This window comes from Bidens hawaiensis, unplaced genomic scaffold, assembly GCF_021521415.1.
Source record: "Bidens hawaiensis isolate Kalapana, Puna unplaced genomic scaffold, B.hawaiensis_p1.1 tig00002572_1, whole genome shotgun sequence".
NCBI classification, from domain to species: domain Eukaryota; kingdom Viridiplantae; phylum Streptophyta; class Magnoliopsida; order Asterales; family Asteraceae; genus Bidens; species Bidens hawaiensis.
The window spans coordinates 1417495-1440498 of record NW_027491140.1 but is presented as its reverse complement, the minus strand read 5'-3'; the positions used below and the strand labels follow the sequence as shown (position 1 = coordinate 1440498).

Sequence of the window (23004 nt, the reverse complement as noted above, 5' to 3'; positions counted from 1 at the left end):
ACTCATCATAAAAGCATGAAAGTGAACGGAAACTCGTGTTGTACAATCTTAATTAACTATCACAGCACAGTAAAATTATGCATGATAACCAGAAACCCGTATAACACAAAGATATGCATGAACAACCAGAAATCCACAAGTAGATGTGAATGTTTGCGTAGAGGCATTAGTCAGAGAAAAATTCTCAAAATAGAACTTTTCAAATTGTACTTCTCCATAAGATTTAATCAACTCCTGAATTTAGTATTTGTGTGGATATTGTTGATAGGAATAATGGATGCTAGGTTTACATAATCCATGAATAATCTCCATTTACAATGTCATACAAAAAACTTTCCTTTTCCTTGTACACCACAAATTATGTGTTTTAACAAAAACATAAGCATCCTTAAAATACCAACTAAAAACACTACCAACTTCAACAATCCATCTCTCATTAGGTGTCACGTCTTGTCCTTCTACGAGGAGCTGCCGCTGCATCCTCAGTTTTCTCTTCCTCCTCACCTTCACCTTCACCTTCGCCTTCTGCGGTGTTCGACGCCTCCCCTTCTTCCTTCTTTTCTGGAGCTACGGTCACCTTGTTTGTCTGTAAAATAAAACAATCAGGTTCATAAAATTAACCAACATCACCGGGTAGCATGTCACGTATTCAACCCCTTTATTTTTTATGGGTGGCATGGGACACGACTTAGCCCCATTTAAATGTTAATGTGCCAATTTCACCATGCTGTTTATAGGGGTCAAATAAAAAATTAACTAAAAAGAGAAAGTAATGTCAAAACAGGTCTGAGCCCAAAGACTGAAGTGCATACAAACTTTGATGCAGGTCATGTTTCACATAGTAGGCCAAAAGAAACTTGCTTAAACGGATCGATTATACACTATTATCCATAATAATGTTGTTGATTTTTGCACCACAGTTAACCAAAGAGAGTTAAGACAGCTGACCCACTTTGACCCATTAGCCGACCCGACTATAGTACCACATTTAATTTTATTAACAAAAAAGAGGACAAGTTGATCCTTACCGCTTTCTTCCCACCAAACAGCAACTTTAACAAGATGCTAAAGAACACCACAATAACCGAAACAATGACACCAATTGTAATGTTTGGTTGTGTTTCAGCCTTCTCAATAAGTTCCTGTAATGCCAGAAAAACCATGTTTTAATGTTTAAATACACACAACACGAAGACCAAAACATTCTTCTCAGGCATTCTCAACTTACCAAAACTTTTTCCTTATAGTTAGCCAAGAAAGGCACGTCAGCAATCTTGTAAAGCACATCAAACACAGCTTTCTGCAAAGATTTCAAGTAAAAATCAGAAAAAAGTTTTAAAAAATATAAACGAGTAAATTACTATTTTGGTCCCTGGGGTTTACCATGTTAAATCATTTTAAGTCCAAAAAGATAACTTTTAATTATTTTGGTCAATGCGCCAAATCCGACACTCTGTTAGATTTTTCTGTTAAGTTAAGAGGGTTTTTAGTAATTTCACATTTAAGGGACTAAAATACCCTCCAACTTAACAATTACACAAAAATCTAAACTGATTGAAACATCCTCAAACTCGATAGAAAAATCTAACAGAGTTAGTGTCAGTGACCAAAACTGCTACAAAATGCAAACCTCATGGACCAAAATAGTAATCTACTCAGATATAAAAACAACAAGAAAGAAAATTCTTTTTTTCTATTTACTAGTTAGTTACCTGGATTCCTTTGAGCCCGCCAGGCCTGACTGGTTCTTCAGCCTTCTGTTTCTCTTCTTCCACCTTAAACTTAGGCTTCCATGTAGTATCCCTAATTTCAGCAGCGGTTTTCTCATCACTTGCTATCAAAATATTATCAAACAAGATTCCATCTTGCATGGTCCAGATCTCGATACCAATTGCAGCAATCGGCTCAAAGTCGGGTTTTTCAAGTTCAAAGTAATCCGGGTTTGGAATCTCACGAGGCTTCCAGATACCCTTGTAAGCCGGGTTATCAATAAGCGGTGCGTGCCACTTGCCCTTGTAAGCCGGGTTCCTCTTTAATGGTCTCCTCCATTCACCACACCCAGGTGCAGATTCACATTTCGGGTTGTCAATTTTGGGTGATTCCCATTCACCATCCTCCTCATCATCCCAATCCTCGGGCTTAACCGCTTCCGGGTCATCAATCTCCTCAGGCTCGTCATCTAACCACCCCTCGGGTTTCTCAGCTTCTTCATCTAATATTTCCATTGGTGCATCCTCATCCCAATCATCAGGTTTTGTTGCTTCTGGGTCAGGGATCTTTTCCCGTTCATCCCAATCTTCGGGCTTTTTATCATCCGGATCAGGTATGGTTTTTGCAGGGATTAAAGCGGGTTCAAAGTCTTCAGCTGATAAGAAATTAGCCTTCTTTTTCTCTTCTCCGTCAATCAAGATAGCAAGCTCGTTGTTGGGTTTTAACACAGCGGTGTAAACATGGGTTAATTTATCTGACGGGACGGAAGGTGGGAACTTGAGATGGTGTTCAATGTACTCTCCACTTTTCGGGTTTTTGTGTTTTAAAATGAAGTGGACTTTGTTTGTTGCACCGCATTTGTCGGGGCCGAACATGATTGAGTATGGTGATTCATTGTCAAATCCTTTAGCGGTCCAGCCGGCTTCTTGTGGTCGGAGGTATTTTAAATATGCACCACCACACTCAAGCCCATTTTGTAGACGGACTTCGAATTGGAGAACGATTGTACCGTCTTTGAGCTCAACTGGTTTTTCCAGCTCCTTGACAATTGCATACTTTCTAGCTTTGTCACTCACAAGAAGACCATAATCATCATGTCCCTCACTTTTTGAGTGCTTCCATTCACCTATGGATCACAATAATATAATAATAGAATTCAGAAAGTGATAATGAAAAACCAAAACCATAAGAGAAGAATCTTGAAACAAGGTAACACTAATCAAGATGATTGCTTGTATCAGACAGATAGATAACAAATAGCTAAACAAAAAATTTGGGATAAATGAACATAATCTTGAAAGTTCATCATTTTTATTTAATAATGAATCAAATGCCATTGCACCCCACAAGTATTTAAATGATTAATTATGACACAAACTTAGCTAATTAAGTTACAGCCTTGATCATTCCATAGCCAAAATAAAGTTAAAATTTTAACAGGCCTGAGGCCCAAATTCATAGGGTACTTGGTATGGTCATATGGATATCTTGTAATTATTGTTGTATGGATAATGGAAAAAGAGGATGTGTGACTCAGATTCCCATGAAATAACGCATTTGATTAATTGTTTCTAAACCTACAACATTTCCCTTTTGGGGAAAAATAGCATAATGTGTTTGAAAATGACTTTTAACTAAGTTCTGTTAGTCAATTTGTACTCTTTGGTAAAGATCAGTATGTATGACAACACAGACCATGTTTCAGAGACCTAGCTTCCACAATATCTGAACAAGAATGAACTATGAGATTCTCCATAACAAAAAGATATTAATGCACATAAAGTTACTATATCCTAATTCCATAATCATTCACATAGGCTTTAACACAGATTTCAAAACGAAATCAACCTACTAAACTTGCATTTATAAAGTAATTACAGTTATGAGTAATTAAACTATAATAATAATTACTCTGGTTAGTTATTTGTTCTGAAAAGCTAATAATAACAAGTTAATGGCAGAAACTACAGCATAGATGACAGCAACTCAAACCTGAATAATCTTCCTTCTCAGACACGATCCAACTCCCCTCAAAAGGCAGCTCATCAAACGACTCATAAAATATCTACAAACAAACCAGTGAGTTAACCAAATCAATATTACTACTATTACACAACACAGATCCACAAAACACAAATGAAATCAGTTCACTTACAGCGTCAGTTGAAGCGTAAAGCTGTGAAACCAAGCAGCAACTAACCAAAAGGAAACAACACAACTGCAACGAACGCATCTTGTTATCTGAATAATCTCGCTTGCTTATTTAGAATAGAAACAGAGGAGACTATGTACCGAGATCTGAAAGTTGTTGTGATGAGTTGATCTGCCCAATAATATCTCATGCCACGTTTAGTTGGCCAATGAGATTTCGAAACGTGTTAGCGTTACGACATGGCTTCGTTTGAGATCAACGGCCGGGATCTGCGGATTGTGTTTTGGGTGAATCAAACCTGTAGTATTGACTTGTTTCATGCGCTGACGATGACTTTGACTGACGGCCTATATTTTGATTGATTAATAACAAAACCACTCAAAATCAAACATTCAAACCACTACAAAACGATGGGATTTACCAGTGGCTATGAACATACGTTATCTCATAGTTTTATCGGCCTTGTTCGTCAGCGATCGTGTATGCTAACCGGCCTTTTCATATTGACTTTTAAAACACCTCTTTATACAAAATAGACTTTCACTTTTAGTTATTTTAAAAGTAGACTTACATAAAAGCCAATTACAGAAGACAAATGAGATTAGGTATGCTAAAACGGCTAGGATTTAGCCAGTACCAAAGACCCTTAAAAGTACAATGGGGTTCACAAAAACAATCAATAAAAATAACACGCATGTAAAGTGCGTGCTAATTTCAATTTGGTTGAGATTGATACTCAAAAGGTCTTACTTTGGTCATTTTCCCAAACAATATGAAAAATTAATAATACTTTTGTATTAATTTATCTTTACATATTGAGTTAACTTAAGTGAGGAACGTGGTTGTATAAACTTCAGTTATTAATTTTGGCCAATTGGACGGGTTTATGTGATGAGTCAATATGAATTTTGGTCAAGAAAGCTAAAACAGTGAGTTTGGGTCAAATGAATTATTTTCCAAAAATAAAAATTCTCAATTCGGTTTCTACCAAAATGGAGTCATGTTGAAATTAGTCACTTGGGGGGGGGGGGTATCAAAATAGGCTTACTCACTAAATGGTTTTACTTTTTTTGGTGTGTGGTGACAACGACAATGGTTGCAGCGACCATATTGGTGGAGACAACTACACAATGTTGACAAGATTGGTGGTTATGGTGTCAACGATGGTGGAGGTGTCGACGCATGCGACATTGTTTGTGGTTGTTAGAGTTGTAAATGAGTCGAGACGAGCCAACTCGACTCATTTATTTTAAGGAGATGAAGCAAACCTAATACACAAAACCCCACCAAAACCTATGTTTTTGAAAAACTCAAATCACAAAAACCCTTCTCCACGTGAGGCAATATCATGATCATATTATGAGCTTACCCACTATACAACTAGATTAGAGTTGCTGGTCGCGTAGGATGTTTTGATCCATGATCCAACATCGACAAACAAGGTAACCATTTTGTCCTTTATGTGTTTTACCGTACATGCATTTTTTAATAGCGTCTGAAACTACCCTTAATATTTGAGTGAGTCTTCTTTGAAGGAAAGTTGAATTTCATATAGTGTCATGTGTGTTGGAAAATATGGACCGGTTCGATTAAATAAACGCGACCGGCCGAGTTATGACCCGTAAGAGTTACACCTTGGGCAACGAACATAAAATCCGCTAAAGTTAAGTAACCGGTATTGACGAATAATTAACGGGATTATTATTTATACTAATTATAAATAATAATATCAGAAAGTTTATTAGTTAATTAAACTAGCGCGGGCTTTTAAACGAAAGTCGGGCTTACGGCCCAGTTAGCTTGTTATTATGATTATTTAATCATAATACCCTAATGATGAAAGAATGGAATTTTCTTGGAGAACAATTCTTTTGGCTCTCGTTTAGTCTCTACCACACAAAACAAAAGAACCAATCAAGGTTCCTTTTGTAATTCACGGCTGCAGGTGTCGGAACCGACCAGCCCACCTCTGGCAAACCCCGCTACCAAAACGGCCACCATCGGACAACGCCGCGCATCCCGCGCCGTCTTCCGCTGCTGCTGCCGTCAAGTCACCATCGCTGCCGCTCTTGTGCCACCGTCACTTCGTTTGTTCGATTTGTCAACTAGCATTGTTCGTTGAACCTCGGTGTCTCAACCGGTTATTCATTAACCGAGGTATTATTTATCTCATTGGTATTTAAATAATATATTGTTTAATATAATCCGTGCTCGTATGGTTTTGTAACTGGATCCTGTCGGGTCAGTTTCGGTACTGATTATTCGTTTATATTCCGCTGCGCATTTTTTAATTAATACGATTAATTATTATTTGTCACATTTATTGAACCGGGTTTAATAAATAAAATTTTGACTGATCACCACTGAAACCCAACAGTGGTATCAGAGCCTTGGTTACAACGTACGAGTCGGTACCGGTCTCTTTACCGGAATTAGAGCACAAACTTTAACTGGTTTTAAAGTTTCTGGTCTAATTAATTTTTAGGGCAACTTTATAGTTAGGTCAAAATTTTATTTTGTTTTATTTGACCAAAAGCTTGCCCGAATTTTGGTTGTTTGTTATGCAATATGTAAATCTGGCCCGATCGTGTTTGTGGTTGTTTGTGATGTTTTGGTTTTTGGTTTTGGCCATATGGATGGTTCAAATTTGTAATAGTTAGGGTTTTTCCTTTATTTTTTTTTCCATCACAATCGAAGTTTTATATAATTTACTATAAAACGATTACAATAAAGTGGCAGGCAAACGGGCAACAAGCTGCGCCGCAACCCCCTTTTGAACAGCAAAGCCAATCCTGCTAAAAACGAAGCTTTGGGACCTAGAAGCTGAAGAGGTTCCGTGTACGACGCGCTGAACCCTACTCAAAAATTTCACAGCCTCTGGAGCCAGAAAACCAAATGTATCAAAGGCAAATGGTAGAAAGACATGTTGATTATCTAAACAAGCTTTCTCGTGTTTAACAACTTTGCCCGATTCAGCCTTCAACGCAGCCTGACCCACAACAAACACACGGTCCCTGAGCCCAACAAGAGGAGACACTCTGTAAGATCCACACAGGCGTGTTTCCCCCCTGCCCACCCGAACACAAGAATATCAGCTGGTCGTAAAGTAGACCTCCCTTCAATAGGATCCGTGAGAAAGTTAACAGGGGCCTCCTTTTTAGCAGAAATCCCTGCCCGTTTAAGAACATCACACAGAACATCCCTAACCATATCATGTATGTATTTAAAGCCAGACAATTCTTTGCAATGCACCGCATGGTCACCAAAAGAATCCAAACAGACCTTACGACAAATTGGGCAAGGTCCATCCGTCGGGAACATAGGGATCATTAACCGGTACTTAAGGATAGCCCGATACTCCAAACCCGACATACGTTGGCCTAATCCTTCAATGGGGATGGCCATTAGAAAATCCTGAGGAGCCCGAGGAGCCCGAAGGCATTCAAACACCGCCTTTTGGCGAGGGGATAGATCAAACTTCACTTCTAAACTCTTGACGATTCCACTAAATAAGGCACTCGCCACAACATGTTGGGCTTTAGGGGGGGGGCGGTGTCCTTATTAGAGAACCCGCTAAGATCAAAATCTGGAAGTGAAGTACGTAAATGATCCATCGCACACCCATAATCAAAGTCCAACCCATAAATATCACAACCCCGAAGAATATGGTCTTGCAAACACCATGACTGTGCTCTCGAAGCCACAAAAGCATATGTAGATACATCCTCGGCCGAACAGAGACCCAACCCCCCATAACGGATCGGAAGTGATGCCAACCTCCATTGGAGATCCCCAAAGAACGGACCTCCACAAACCACGATGTCCTCAATCGCCCTTCGAAAACCATTGTCAAATATAGAAACAGCTTCCCCCACATACATAGGTTGGCATGTTCTCAAACCGAACAAAAGCTTGGCGACTCCCATACATGAGCGAAGCAAAAGAAGCTCGCATTGAGGATCCCGAAGTCTTGGGAGACAGCTCATCAGTTCCACAGCGCTAGATGCCCTTTTCATAGCCAAACTGCTGATAAACCCCGCATCCTGGCTTACAGCACCACCAAGGAGTTTCATGCCAAGCACCGGCCTTCCAATCCCGCAAGGGAACAACCCCTCCTGTTCCTTCACCCCATTGCATGTTGGCCAAAATAACTCTGTTTTCTTAACGTTTAATTCAAGACCCAAACGAGGCCCCTCAGACCTGATAATATCTAATGCTTTGGCTACCTCTCTAGTATCCCCGATAATCGTGCCATCATCCAAGTACCAAGTATGAAAGAGAAGCTTGCACTGATCTCTGATTTGGTGAACAAGTGGGTGCAAAGCTAAGGCAAAAAGGAGAGGCCCAAGAGGGTCCCCCTGTTGAACCCCAGTGGTGGATTTAATGAAAGTATCACCCACATATAACCTAGCCGACTGCCCATATAAAAAATCCACCTAGAGAGAAATGGAAGGACATCGACTCCGAACCTCATGTAGAAGGGTCGTCCTATCTACTAAGTTGAAGGCATTGGAGAAATCAACAGTAAGCATAGCCAATGACCCATCCGAATGAAACTAATTTAGAAACCTGTTCGCGCTATGAAGCACGGCCTCTGCCCCACTGGGGACTTCCACCCCAAATTGAAAGTCACCGAGGTATTTAACCATCTCCTTCTCGACACCCCTCATAGCCACCTTAGAGACCAACCGCCTCCAAATGGCCCCAACGGCAATAGGTCTAATCCCATTGTCCGGTTTAAGCAACGGCGTAAGTGGGGCAGACGCAACAAACTCTGCCAACACCTTAGGACACCTTCCCCCCAAAAATAAATTAACCACCGCAGAGATAGCCTTGAGCAAACCATCCGCAATCGGAGACGCCTCTCCGCACAACGCATCTAAAATGTGTTGGGCTCGCAAACCGTCCCGCCCACACGAAGTCCCTTTAGGGAAAGACTTAATGCACCCAAGCACACTATCAACGTCCACGACAAGGGGAGACTCAGAAAGCAAGGAAGCAGGCATAATCGGAGGTGCCATGATGGGATGCTTAGACAACAAAGCGTTCAAAGTATCCTTACCGAAAGGTGCAACCCCTGAAGAGCATAATACCTTGACCGCAGCAGTGAAATGCCCGTCCGCAACTTTTCGCAAACATTGTTTAACATTGGCGCCCAACCCGGCGTTGTCAGACTCGGGTACAAACGCATCACCACCCGGGTCATCTCCTAGGGGTTGGTTAAAAAGCGATATAAGGAGCTCAAAGAAACCGTGACGGTCACCCCAAGCGGATAGCGACCGTTGAATAATTCGGCATTGCTCAGACTTTCTATTGCCAGACCTGCGTTGCTGACGATTAGAAGGTCTGAAAACTCGTAAGGTGCAACGTGGTAACAACAACAGTTTCACCCACGCCTCAACAGACTCTGGCATAGCCGCCACCTTACCCAGAGCACCCACTAAGGCTTGGGAAAAAGCCATACGACAACTATGAGGAATGTTTTTAACAGTCGTAATAGGAAGAGTGAAGACACGCTCAAGGAAAGCTACATCCACCTCCACCTTTCCCACCGCGACAACTTCCCTCCCAACATGTGGCTTCGCAATCCCCACTATATATTCCTCCACATCTCCCGTGACACACTTGTACCAGACCGACCCGTCATCATGATGGCACCCCCGACGGAGAGCATGTGACTCCATACACGCTCCACACATCCACCTACGCGAGACCTTTAAAGCCTCACCAACCGAAATAAACAAATCCAAATTTGTCGAGATCGCCTCCCGTAAGGTCTCTTTCTTGTCATCCGATGACAAATGAAGCCGCTTAATATGTGCGGCCAATCGAACCCCCTTGGACCCCGGTAATCCATCCGGGCAACAGTGGAAGCCTCTAAACGGACACGGCCAAACAACCTCCTCAATAGCCCTGGTCATACCACCCCCGACCCACAAAACACCCCGGTATAAACATTCTATTTCATTTATTATATTTATTTTTGTAATATTCTATTTCATTTATAAACATTGTAATAAACGAAGACCCGAAGACAAAGACCATGAAACTAAACAAAAATCACGAAGTCAGTGGGAGTTGCTCAAGACGACGATTGGATGCACTCAAGTCCATCCTTGTGGTTGTTTGTGTGTTATGACCCCGTGACCCGTTCGGTCTTGCAAATAGGCTCTAGCAAGATCGAACAATTATTCGCCAAACAAATTTACATATTTATTTATTGCTTTTGTGGTTGCTTATTTTATAATTGTTATATAATAACCAACTCACACCAATATATATATATATATATTAGAAGGAGCTTTAAAATATTAAAAACAATCATAATAAAACAAGTTCTAAAAGGGGTTTTACAACTTGTCAAATTTTGTCTTTTAAACAAATAATAACCAATCATGTTTTGCAAAATTAAACTAAATTTGATTTTCCAAAATTAAATAACTTAATAAGTAACTATTAACTTAAAGTTGGTTATTTATATCGCGACAAACTTAGTTTTAATAGGTTATATAAAAACTAAGTGTCATGAGAAATGAAAGGGTTTATCAAGTTGTCCCGATTAATATAGTAAAACTGGAATTTTACTCTATTCGGTAATATTTAAATTTATTCCCAACTTTAAAATCAACAGTATATGTCATCCTACTATAAGCCATACTTGAGGCATGTTGCGAAACTTCAAGTGTTTGGAGCTACAACACCGCACTTGATTTCTAGCCTATCCCTTCAAGGTGAAAGGGTTTCGTTGACACGTCCGGCTCTTTTACGAGTGACTATACTAGGACGACTATTACTTTACTCTCCTGTTACGTGTTACAGCTATCTGCAGACTAAGGTGGGCATAGATGAGGCTAAATGTATCTACTTAGACAAGTGTTGTCTTAATTGGCCTCATAACTGAGAGTTGTGCTTTATTCACAATTGGCAATCGTTTTCTGTCTGCCTAACCACTTACTAATGTTGTGTGCTACAGCTGCCATTAGTAACTGGAAGTCAGATTCTCAAGTTCCTATTTTGTTAATGTTATTGGGTCATTGATAATAGGATTAAAACATCAAAAATACTAATTAAATTACTTTTGCTTATTTAACAGATGTCAACTGATAATAACTCCTCATTCACTCTCAAGACTATTCTTGAGAAAGAAAAATTGAATGGCACCAACTTTCTTGAATGGCACCGCAATTTGGGACTTGTTCTCAAAATGGCAAAGAAGCACTGCGTTCTCGATGGACCTGTTCCAACCGAGCCTGAAAACAATACTGCTGCTGCCAAAGAGGTTCTTGACAAGCATATAGACGACTCTGCTGAAGTCGCCTGTATTATGCTAGCCACCATGTCTTACGAGCTTGCTAAAGGCTTGGAAGATTTTGGTGCCTATAAGATGCTGGAGCAACTAAATGGCATGTTCCAAAAACAAGCTCGTCAAGAACGCTTTGACACCATGAAGCAGCTTATCAGCTTCAGAATGGAACAGGGATCCTCTGTTAGTGCGCATGTCATCAAGATGAAAGGGTACATCGACCAGCTGAAGAAACTTGATTATCCCTTGTCGGATAAAATGGCAGCGTATTTCATCTTAAACTCTCTTCCCAACTCTTACGACCAGTTCGTAATGAATTTCAATATGAATGCCTGGGTGAAGACAGTGCCGGAGCTTTATGGTATGCTCAAAACGGCTGAGATGAATATTACCACTAAGACTAATCAAGTTCTTATGGTTCGATCTACTGGTGTCAAGAAGCCTAAACCCAAGAACCGGGGTAATAACGGTAAAGGCAAGAAAAAGGTTACTGTTACTGCCAAGTCTGCCACCAACACTAACAAGGGTGTTGCAAAGGTACTGCCGCCGCCTCACAAGGGTGTTGCAAAGGTACTGCCGCCGCCTCCTGAGGAGCGCCAGTGCTACAAGGGCAACAAAATGGGACACTGGAAGCGTAACTGTCCCGACTATCTTGCTGAGCTGAAAAGGCAGAGGACCAATGGTGAAAGCTCCTCTAAAGGTATTTCCATTTACGTTATTGAACTTTTCACTGTCTCTAGCAACACATAGGTATTTGATACCGGATTTGGTTACCACATCGTTAATGTCTTGCAGGAGCCTAAAAGCTGGAAGAAGATGAAACAAGGCAGCATGGAACTCATCGTTGGTGATGGGAAAAGAGTCCCAGTTCTTGCAATTGGCACATATCGTTTTGCTTGTCCATCTGGCCTTGTAGTTACTTTGAATAACTGTTTGTTTTCACCTGGTTTGACCAGAAACATTATTTCAGTTTCTTTACTATTTGAACTAGGATTTAAGTACGCTTTTAATGGTATTGCTATTTCTGCCTACTTGAATGATGTCTTTTATTTTGAGGCTAAACCTTGAAATGGTATTTATGAGATTGATGTTCAAATAAACAATAATGTATATAATCTTTCTAAACGTATCAAATCTGGCATCAATGATACATTTCTATGGCACTGCCGACTTGGCCATATAAGCAAGGCACGAGTTAAGAGACTCCAATCCGAAGGGATTCTTGAATCCATAGGAACAGACTCTTTTGATGACTGTGAATCCTGCTTAGCTGGAAAACTCGCCAAAGACTCCTTCACTTATAAGAATGAACGAGCAAAGGATCTGCTAGGACTCATACATACTGATGTATGCGGCCCTTTCAGAACCATGTTCTAGAATTCATGAAAGATACTTCGTTTCTTTTATTGACGATTACAGTCGATGTGCTTATGTGTATCTTATGGAACACAAACATGAAACTTTTGAAAAGTTCAAAGAGTTTCAAAATGAAGTGGAAAACTAACTCGGAAAAACTATTAAAATGCTTCGATCAGATCGAGGTGGAGAGTATCTCAGCTCAAAATTCATAAATCATCTAAAAGAGCGTGGAATTGTTTCACAGATCACTCCACCCGGCACACCCCAACACAATGGCGTGAGCGAGAAGAGAAATCGAACCTTGCTAAACATGGTCCGATCGATGATGTGTAGAACTAACTTGCCTCACTCCTTTTGGAGCTTTGCCCTTATGACCGCCGCCCGCATTGTCAATCTGGCTCCAACTAAAAAGGTAAGCAAAACCCCATATGAGATATGGCATGGGCGTAACCCCAATTTGTCTTTCCTTAGAATATGGGGATGTGATGCATATATCACCAGTGATTCTGATGACAAGCTCGATCCTCGCGGCGTAAAAGTTGTTTTCGTCGGATACTATAACCAAAGCGGATATTATTTCTACCATCCTGATACAAATTTGATTTCTATCAAAAGGAAGGGTCACTTCCTCGAGAAGGAAATTCTCGGTCGAGGAACTGGAAATAATATTGTCGATCTTGAAGAAATTCAAGAACCACAAACAACCGCTGAGGAAGTTGGAACGTCTGATCAACAAGTTGTTGTTGTTGATACATCGGACATGAACACAAGCGTTCGCAGAAGTAATAGGACTCACGTACCAAACTCTAAATACCTATGGCATCTAGATGGTCCCGAGGTCCTCTTAGTAGCCGAGTCAAGCGACGAACCTACTAATTACAAATCTGCTATCTTAGATCCGGAATCTGAGAAATGGCAAGATGCCATGAACGCTGAGATGCAATCTATGCGTGACAATCAAGTTTGGAACTTGGTTGAGCTACCCCCCGAGTGTCAGGCAGTGGGGAGCAAGTGGATTTTCAAGAAGAAAACCAACATGCATGGAAATGTATACACCTATAAAGCACTGCTGGTAACGAAAAGCTTTACTCAAACTCAAGGTGTTGACTTTGGTGAAACCTTCTCGTCCATTGCTATGATCAAATCGATCAAGGTGTGCAAACTGAATAAGTCCATTTATGGACTCAAACTAGCATTTCGCAGATGGAATCTTTGTTTTGATTAGAAAAATCGAAGAGTTTGGTTTTGTCAGAATGAAGATGAATCTTGTGTTCATAGAAATGCTAGTAGGAGCACTATATCATTCCTCATCCTGTATGTGGATGATATTATGATCATTAGAAACAACATTCCGATCTTAAAGAAGTTAAACATTAGTTGGGATCTTGTTTCGCAATGAAAGATCTTGGTGAAGCTGCTTATATTCTTGGAATAAAGATCTACCAAGATAGATCTAAGTGGCTTCTAGGGCTGAGTCAAAGTACATACATAGACAACGTAATGGCACGCTTCTCAATGGATAACTCCAAGAAAGAAGCTCTCCCCATGGCTAAAGAAACCATGTTGAAAGAATCGCAATCTCAGGCAACGGACATTGAAACTAAGCACATGCAAGCAATTCCATATGCTTCGGCAGTTGGTTCTATCATATATGCAATGCTATGTACTACACCCGACGTCTCGTATACGCTGAGTATGACTAGTCGTTTTCAGCAGAACCCTAGCATTGCCCACTGGACTGCTGTGAAGAACATTCTAAGATACCTGAAAAGGACAAAGGATATGTTCTTAGTGTTTGGAGGAGTGGAAGAAGAGCTCACTGTAAGGTGTTACACTGATGCTAGCTTCTAGAAAGACCGAGATGTTTCTCGCTCACAATCTGCTTGGATGAAGAAATTCATAGCCCACCTCGATATGGTTCCAAGTTTTCGGAAACCGATCGACATAATCTATGATAACACAGGAGCCATTGCTCAAGCCAAATAGCTCAGATCTCATCACAGGGCCAAACACATTCTAAGTAAGTTCCACTATATTTGAGAACTACTGGAACGAGGAGACATCATAATAAGAAAAGTAGACACAGATCAAAACCTAGCTGACCCGTTCACTAAACCGATGACTCAGGACAAGCATGATCATCTCAAAGATGCTTTCGGTCTTAGATTAGCTAGTAATTTGTTTTGATTTAGTATTTGGATGTGTGAACATTTCAAACAGTTATGCTTTAAGTTCTCTTTTGATTTAATGGTTAAACGCAAATGTTGAATAGTATAACTGTGTTCGGTTTTAATACGTTTAATCCATGAATATTGTGTTCTAAATTATCCGTAGCCGGTCAGACTCGTGGGAACGACTCTGAATTAAGACTATTCTGACTTTGGACTCAAGGGGTTGACTTCCAAACTCACAGACCTCATTAAGAATGACGTTGGATGTAACTCGCATCAAATCATCTTCATGGATCTTATTCATAAGATGTTTTGATACTGGTATACTCATTTAGTATCCTTAGACCTGGGATACATATTAGAACTTTCGTTTACTAAAGGCTATTCTTTGATCAGTGTCAACCGCTGTCGCGTAACTGCCAGCTATAAAGGCATTGGTTGGGAATAATGTGAAGTTCAGTGGGAGTTGTTGTATGTAATCAAGATGGGATTCTGTACTCTTACATGATATGTAACAGTTAGACATCTTGGCACCCTTGTTGATTCAAACTGGTGAAGTGTGAGGCCTCACCCAAACTTACTATGTGTTTGATTGAACCACTTTGATTCTATAACGAGAACAATACTAATTGAACTCCATATGAGATTGAACTGATCCATGTCTCATTGTTCAATTGATGTCTTGTACGGAAAGGATAGATGACAACGATTACTGTAAGCTCATTATCTTGCAACAATGTATTCCAAGATGTTTTGGTTAATGACTTTAAAGTGTCATATCTTGTTGGGGGCAGCCATGTGTAGCTAGAGCACCGCTGGCTGTATGCGTTAAGGAACTTAATCGAAAACCGTCCAAGTGGGAGACTGTTGGAAAATATGGACCGGTTCGATTAAATAAACGCGACCGACCGAGTCATGACCCGTAAGAGTTACACCTTGGGCAACGAACATAAAATCCGCTTAAGTTAGTTAACCGGTATTGACGAATAATTAACGGAATTATTATTTATACTAATTATAAATAATAACATCAGAAAGTTTATTAGTTAAATAAACTAGCGCGGGCTTTTAAACGAGAGTCGGGCTTACGGCCCGGTTAGCTTGTTATTATGATTATTTAATCATAATACCCTAATGATGAAAGAATGGAATTTTCTTGGAGAACAATTCTTTTGGCTCTCGTTTAGTCTCTGCCACACAAAACAAAAGAACCAATAAAGGTTCCTTTTGTAATTCACGGCTGCAGGTGTCGGAACCGACCAGCCCACCTCCGGCAAACCCCGCTACCAAAACGGCCACCATCGGACAACGCCGCGCATCCCGCGCCGTCTTCCGCTGCTGCCGCCGTCAAGTCACCATCGCTGCCGCTCTTGCGCCACCGTCACTTCGTTTGTTCGATTCGTCAACTAGCATTGTTCGTTGAACCTCGGTGTCTCAACCGGTTATTCATTAACCGAGGTATTATTTATCTCATCGGTATTTAAATAATATATTGTTTAATATAATCCGTGCTCGTATGGTTTTGTAACCGGATCCTGTCGGGTCAGTTTCGGTGCTGATTATTTGTTTATATTCCGCTGCGCATTTATTAATTAATACAATTAATTATTATTTGTCACATTTATTGAACCGGATTCAATAAATAAAATTTTGACTGATCACCGCTTAAATCCAACAATGTGAATACATTTACATATTATAAATCAATAATTTGTTATTTAATTTTAATCTCCAAACGATAAATTTGTAAAGATATTATGTCAAAGATTAACGATATATCTTTAGTAATAAATACATATCACATATTTCTTAACATTTAATAATTCGTCTTAACTCATATTAACAACTCAACATGTTCATTGTGCATTTGTACCAACTATATAAGATTCAAGATAAAAGGATGTTAGAGCTTCAAAAGATGAGATTAAAGATACAACATAAGTATGTTGTGGATTTAGAGAGATTTAATTGACTTTAAATAAAAACGATAAAACAAAAATAAGATCTTCATAAAACACGGGTTTCAAGTATCTTGGATAAAGATTTTATAAAAGGTTTTACAAAAAATTTAAAGATTTGAAATCTTATCTTATTTAACTAATAAACAAAAATAATATAGACAAAAAATAATAGAGACCATGTGTAATAACCACGTTGATTCCTAGCTTTATTTTTTCTAATCTCTATTCTGCTTACTATGCTATTCATGAATTTATGAGTTTAATTGGTATAACCCATTAGTTATAACCGGATTTTTGATTTAAAGGTTTTATTCCTGTTAGGTTTACGTCTCGCATCTCCTCTTATGCTGGCAATTCTTGTTGTCACCTGTTTTTTCATCCAAACTCTTTTGGGTGGATTCTTCTAACCTAATAATTGATTCTTGTGTTTTTGTAAGCGAAATTCTTTCATCCAGTTTAATTGATTATTTATTCATCATGTTTTTTCAGCAAATCTAATCGATTACCCCTTTCTTTCTGTTCACGACTTACTTTTTTCGCATCTTGCTCCACTTTTCTATTTCGAGTTTTACAAGGTATGTTATTGATTTCAAATTTGTAAACTTTAATTTAGATGTTCGTTCAATCGTTCATATGAATTTGTGTTGTTTTAGTTGTTTAATTCGATTTAGAGGGTGTTTGGGATTGCTTATTTTCACCAACTTATAACTTATAAACTTTTTAAAAAGTAATAAAGTGTTTGGAATTGCTTATATTGTGAAAGGAAAAGTTTCATAAGTTATATTTTTATAACTTATTAACTTAATGAAAAGTTATAATGAGGTAAAATAAGGAATCCCAAACACCCACTTATATTGTTTGTTTAATTATCAAATATGTTTGAATGTTGTTAGATTTTGCTACTGTAGTGTATGAAACAAATCAAATTTCAAAATTATAGATTCTGAATTTTCACCTATTTAACATAATACCCTACGCCAAAGTTTGGTTCTGTTTTGGACTAAGCGAACCAAAAACCGAAAATTCAGTTAATGGATTTTTAAAATTTGTAGTATTTTTTGGGATTGCAGTTTTTATAATGAGCTTGGTTTAGTTTTGGTTTTTGTTTTTAGCATTTGGGCTTAAAAAATAATGGGCTAAAAGAAAAGGCCCAAAATAATGAATTTGAGGTTGAAACTTTGGGCCTAATCCATTAATAAAACTTAAAAAGAGAAAGTAGCACATTATTTTGTAGTTAAGAACTTAAGATGTAATTGTTTCATATGCATTTGCATCTTTTCTTGTTAAAATGTAAACTTTATGTATTAAAATGTGAAAAAATAGAAAATAAAAGAAAATTCTGATTAAATAGATTGTGTCCGTGTCAACTCATGAAATATTCGTTTTGTGTTCATGTTTATATGTTTGACACGATTTTCGGGTCTATGTCCAATACTCCAATCTGTAACCACCCAAGTGTGTTTATTTATTACTTAATTAATAATATTCTGGATTAATAATTGAGGTTTGCTTTAATTGTTTTGGTTGCTAACGACTGTTTGGTAATATTGCACATTTTTAACAAATTAAAGAGATGGATGGTTTCTGGACGAAGGGTTGGTTGGATAGCAAGAAGTCACTCTGGATGATATTTTTGAAGGACAGGGGTATGGCTTTCATTTATTTGCTACTTACATTAAATTTGATATGTATGGTCTATATTGTCACAATTGTAGCTAGCTATGTTTTTACTTATCATCATTATTATCTAACCAGGTTTATACCCGTCGCGATACGGCGGTACATTAACGTGCATTCGGTTGGTAAAAGTTCGTTATAACCGTGGCGGTACATTAACATGTATTTGGTTGGCAAAAGTTCATTATGATACTAAAACTAAAATGAAAACATTAATTTGTCAACGTAGAAAACAGAAGTGACGCTGGTATAACTTATAATATAAAAAATTAACATAGTAAAGAAAAAACTGTTAGGATTAGTGAAGGCCTTTGAGCCGGGTTCGTTGGTTGACGATTAGAAGACAAAAGGGGCGGCCCGTTTAATTATAGAGGAAAGCCCATTGGACGTTTTCTTGGTCCCTAAGTCATTTAACCTGATGGTTCTCTATATATATACCATAGTCATGTATTGTAATTTTTGTACCGTGCTTAATAAAATACCCTAGTTGCAGCCCGTGGACGTAGGTCGCCTTGACCGAACCACGTAAAATCTCGTGTCTCTTATTTATTGCTTTCGTTTGTGCGTGTGTGTTTGTGTTTCCACTGCATACCGACTCTGTTTAATACCTAACAAGTGGCATCAGAGCTGAAGGTTCGTTAGATTCGTTGGGTGCACTGAGGCGAAGAAGGTTATCTTCGGTTTATAAACCTTGTTCGTAAAAGTCTTGGGAGGCATTTGTCTTTTTTGGTTTGGCACGATATTCAAGAAAAAGATATTGGAGTTGGTTAATTTGCTGTTCAAAAGGAATTCTTTTTCCTTTTGTTTCTTTGTGTCGTGATTAGCAAGCAAAAGAAACCACCAACAATTATTTATTTATTTTCTTGGTTCATGCAAGAAAAAATAAAGGAAGAAAAACATAACCGTATTTTCTTGTTTAGCGATTAGGGTTTATCAGCCCTTGAAGTCGCTGTCTCTTCTCAGCCGATCGGAACACTGCCGGAAAATACTATTAATCACCACCGTCGCTCAGCCACTGCCGTTTGTTGTTGTCGCGTGATTGTTAATCGAAGTAAGAAGTAGTGTCGGCTGCTTCTGTTGTCGGACCAGAATCGAAGGTTGGGTGTTCAAGATTCGGTTTGTTATTCGGGTTTGCTTTGATTGTGTGGTTTGGGTATTTGTTAACAGGAGTTTCGGCTTACAAGAAAGGTTTCGGGTTTTTTGGTTAGAGTTTTGTTTATTGGTTTTTTTCTTTGTTTTCTCGTTTGCGATGTCTGAAGACGGGAAGATTCGAATCGACAAGTTTAACGGGACTGATTTTGCATGGTGGAAAATGCAAATAGAGGCGTTATTTGGGGAACATGATTTGGATATGGTATTGGAGGAAAAGCCGGATAATATGGATAAAGCCGAAGAAGCAATTTGGAACTCAAAGGACAAAAAGGCTAGAGGTAAAATTACATTGGCTTTGACGAGAGGCGTTGCTTTTAATATCATGAAAGAAACCACAACCCGTGGTATGATGACAGCTATGTCAAATATGTATGAAAAACCGTCTGTGGGCAATAAGGTGTTCTTGATGAGGGAATTGTTTATGACAAGGATGCAAGAGGGAAGTTCAGTCACGGGTCGCATTAATGAGTTCAACTCAATTATGTCCAGATTAGCTTCAGTGGGCATGGAGTTGGATAATGAGACTCAAGCTATTATATTGTTATCTTCTTTGCCTGAAAGTTGGTCTGGAACTGTAACGGTCATTACTAGTTCTGCGGGGGCCGATGGTTTGACATTTAAGGGGGTCCGAGACATTGTGTTGGGTGAAGACGTTCGCCGGAAAAGCACTAGTGGCGGATCATCTTCTGATATGTTTTATGCAGGCAGGGGAAGGGAAAATAACAGGAGCAGTGGGAGTCGGGGGAGGAGTTCGTCTAGAACTCGGAAGAATGTGAAGTGCTGGAGGTGTAATGAATTTGGACATGTTATGAGTGATTGTCCAAATAGATTACAGGGAAAAGCTGCTGAGGTAAACACTGTTGAACAGGTTAATGAAGGCGTCAGTGATGACGAGGCATTATTTTGTAGTGTTGATAGCATGGTGGGCTCTTGGGTCATGGATTCCGGATCTTCGTTTCACGCTATCTTCGTTTCACGCTACGCACAGCGGGGAAACAATGGTGAATCTAAAGGTTGGTAACTTTGGGAATGTACGTATTGCTAATGGTGATGTTCTTAATGTTACGGGCATGGGGGACGTTAATTTAGTAACTCCATTGTGAACCGTTTGGAACTTGAAGATGTTAGGGTTATCCCATCTTTGAAGAGAAGGCTTATCTCTGTTAGTCAACTAGATGAACTAGGCATGGAAGTAAAGTTCGGTGGAGGTAAATGGAAGGTAACTAAAGGTAGTCTGGTTATTGCTCGTGGAAATAGGTGTGGTTCATTATACATGGTGGAAGTGCCTACTGAGGGAAGTATGACCATCCCTCAAAACAAAGTTGCGTTCGCTGAGTCGAATGGGCAAAATAAGGTTCAATTTGCAAGAGTGGAGCCTTGTGCCAAGGTGATTCAAGCTGAGCGGGGTCGGAGGTCTAAATCAGGTAAGGGTTTGGTGACAGTGGGAGCGCGGGTTGTGTTCCGGGAATAGTTACAAAACAACGTTGGGTTTTGAAGACCGTTATTCCGATTGATAAAATCTCTCCCGGGGAACTCTTGCTAAAGAGGAGAGTGTTAGTGGTTCTCGGGTTATCTCTGGAACTGGTGGATCGTGCGTATCAGTTGAGATAGAGGAAGGATCAGTTTTAGCTGATGAGTTGGAGCTCGGTGGAGCTGCAACTAGCCCTTCCGGTACTTGATGTTGAAGGGGGGTGCTGCAACTAGGGGGTAAGTCTTAGCTTGTTTATGGGAACTGGAAGCTTGGAAGACTTGTAATAAAGATTACTAGTATTACTAACGACTGGGTTGCTTTGTACTTGAATGGCGGGCTGGAGTTTATCGCAAGGCCTTCAAGTGGGAGATTGTTAGGATTAGTGAAGGCCTTTGGGCCGGGTTCGTTGGTTGACAATTAGAAGATAAAAGGGGCAGCCCGTTTAATTATGGAGGAAAGCCCATTGGACGTTTTCTTGGTCCCTAAGTCATTTAACCTAATAGTTCTCTATATATATACCATAGTCATGTATTGTAATCTTTGTACCGTGCTTAATAAAATACCCTAGTTGCAGCCCGTGGACGTAGGTCGCCTTGACCGAACCACGTAAAATCTCGTGTCTCTTATTTATTGCTTTCGTTTGTGCGTGTGTATTTGTGTTTCCGCTGCGTACCGACTCTGTTTAATACCTAACAAAAACAAATACAACTTATGATCAAAACGACACAAATTTTGTTGGTATCGGTTAGCTTCATATGTAGCTGACACTAAACCTACAGATTAAATTAGCATACGTCCAGAATACTCGCATAACTTATTATACCAAAACATAACTCATTTAGAATGATGTTAATTGGGTTGGTAAAATTCGGGCGTTACTGCGGCAAGTAGACGTGAATTGGGTCGATTTTGGTTACTTTCGTTACGACACGTGAACTAAAAACAAAGCAAAACATTAGTCGGTACCGGGGCGCTACGGCGACGAGTAGACGCGAATTGGGCCGGTTTCGGTTACCCTCATTACAATACTTTAACTAAAAAATAATCAAAATATTGTATGACACGTCACAAGTTGGTGCCGCCACATGGACCAATGATATTTGTTGCGGTTGTAGAAAACAGTTGGTAAAACCCAAACATTACAGCGGCTAGTCGATCCGAATTGGGTTGGTTTTAGTTATGTTTGTTACGATATTGGAGGTGAAATTGAAAATAGAAAACAAAAAATAAGGAAATTTTGGATGATGTGTCAGAAGCTGGTGCCGCCACGTGGACCAATTACGGTCTTGTGGTACCAAGCTACTCAAATATTATATATAATAATTTTAGCTCATTTCATAGGTTTAATAAATGATGTGGGTGCGATCGGACCCGTGTGGTAGAAAGCGGGCTTACCCATTGTAAGGGGGCGATTCTTGGGTGTGCCGAGCTAAGAATAGAAGTATTCTTTTTCGGGCTTTGATGCTTTATCATTTGTTTGTCAAGAATAATATGTTTAAAGTTTTATTTAAAGTATATTCTATATTTTTTATTGTTTGTACTGTATTTTTTATTTATTTTTATTTTTAATTTTATTGTTTTTTTCAAATAACTCATATTCTTTATTTTACCATTTGACAAATCCCGTGTATTACACGGGTTCAAAAGCTAGTTCAAATATAAGACAAAACAAGTCTTTGACAAAATGGCAAAAGACGTCCTTTACGTTTGGCCGATTTTCATTAAACGTCCTTTAATGAAAGAAATAGCAAAATGCATATATCATGTTTCAAATTCCTTTAACGTTACGTCCTTTAGCACTAACCCAGTTAATTTAACATAAACACTTCGACAAAAAAACACACCATCTATTTAGGGTGAGGTAGTAAACACAACGTAAGTTAAGGAATGGACATCTCCTTACAGTAACGAGGGTGAGGCGATGTTCATGTTGTTCCAATTCTCACATTGTCACACCATTTCATTACCTATTTTATCTTTTGTGCTTCTTTTACACATTGACATCACCCTCCCGATTCACCACCACCTTTCTCTATCATTTTAGAACA

At 39.2% G+C, this 23004-nt stretch overlaps 1 protein-coding gene across 1 annotated transcript; it reads right to left on the bottom strand.

Moving 5' to 3' along the window:
• Positions 1-270: 270 nt before the first annotated feature.
• Positions 271-3943, bottom strand: LOC143620471 (calnexin homolog). Its single transcript, XM_077092166.1, has 6 exons — positions 3866-3943; positions 3703-3775; positions 1713-2836; positions 1229-1300; positions 1029-1142; positions 271-586 (listed from the first exon to the last, which is right to left on the bottom strand). The coding sequence occupies exons 1-6, from the start codon at positions 3941-3943 to the stop codon at positions 437-439; spliced, it is 1611 nt and encodes a 536-aa protein (XP_076948281.1). The 3' UTR covers positions 271-436.
• Positions 3944-23004: the final 19061 nt, after the last annotated feature.

Coding starts and splice junctions, on each gene's coding strand:
- LOC143620471 (XM_077092166.1), bottom strand. CDS start 3,943: ATGCGTTCGTTGCAGTTGTGTTGTTTCCTTTTGGTTAGTTGCTGCTTG. Junction 3,776..3,865: donor TTTACGCTTCAACTGACGCT/GTAAGTGAACTG, acceptor GTTTGTTTGTAG/ATATTTTATGAGTCGTTTGA. Junction 2,837..3,702: donor TGAGAAGGAAGATTATTCAG/GTTTGAGTTGCT, acceptor TGTGATCCATAG/GTGAATGGAAGCACTCAAAA.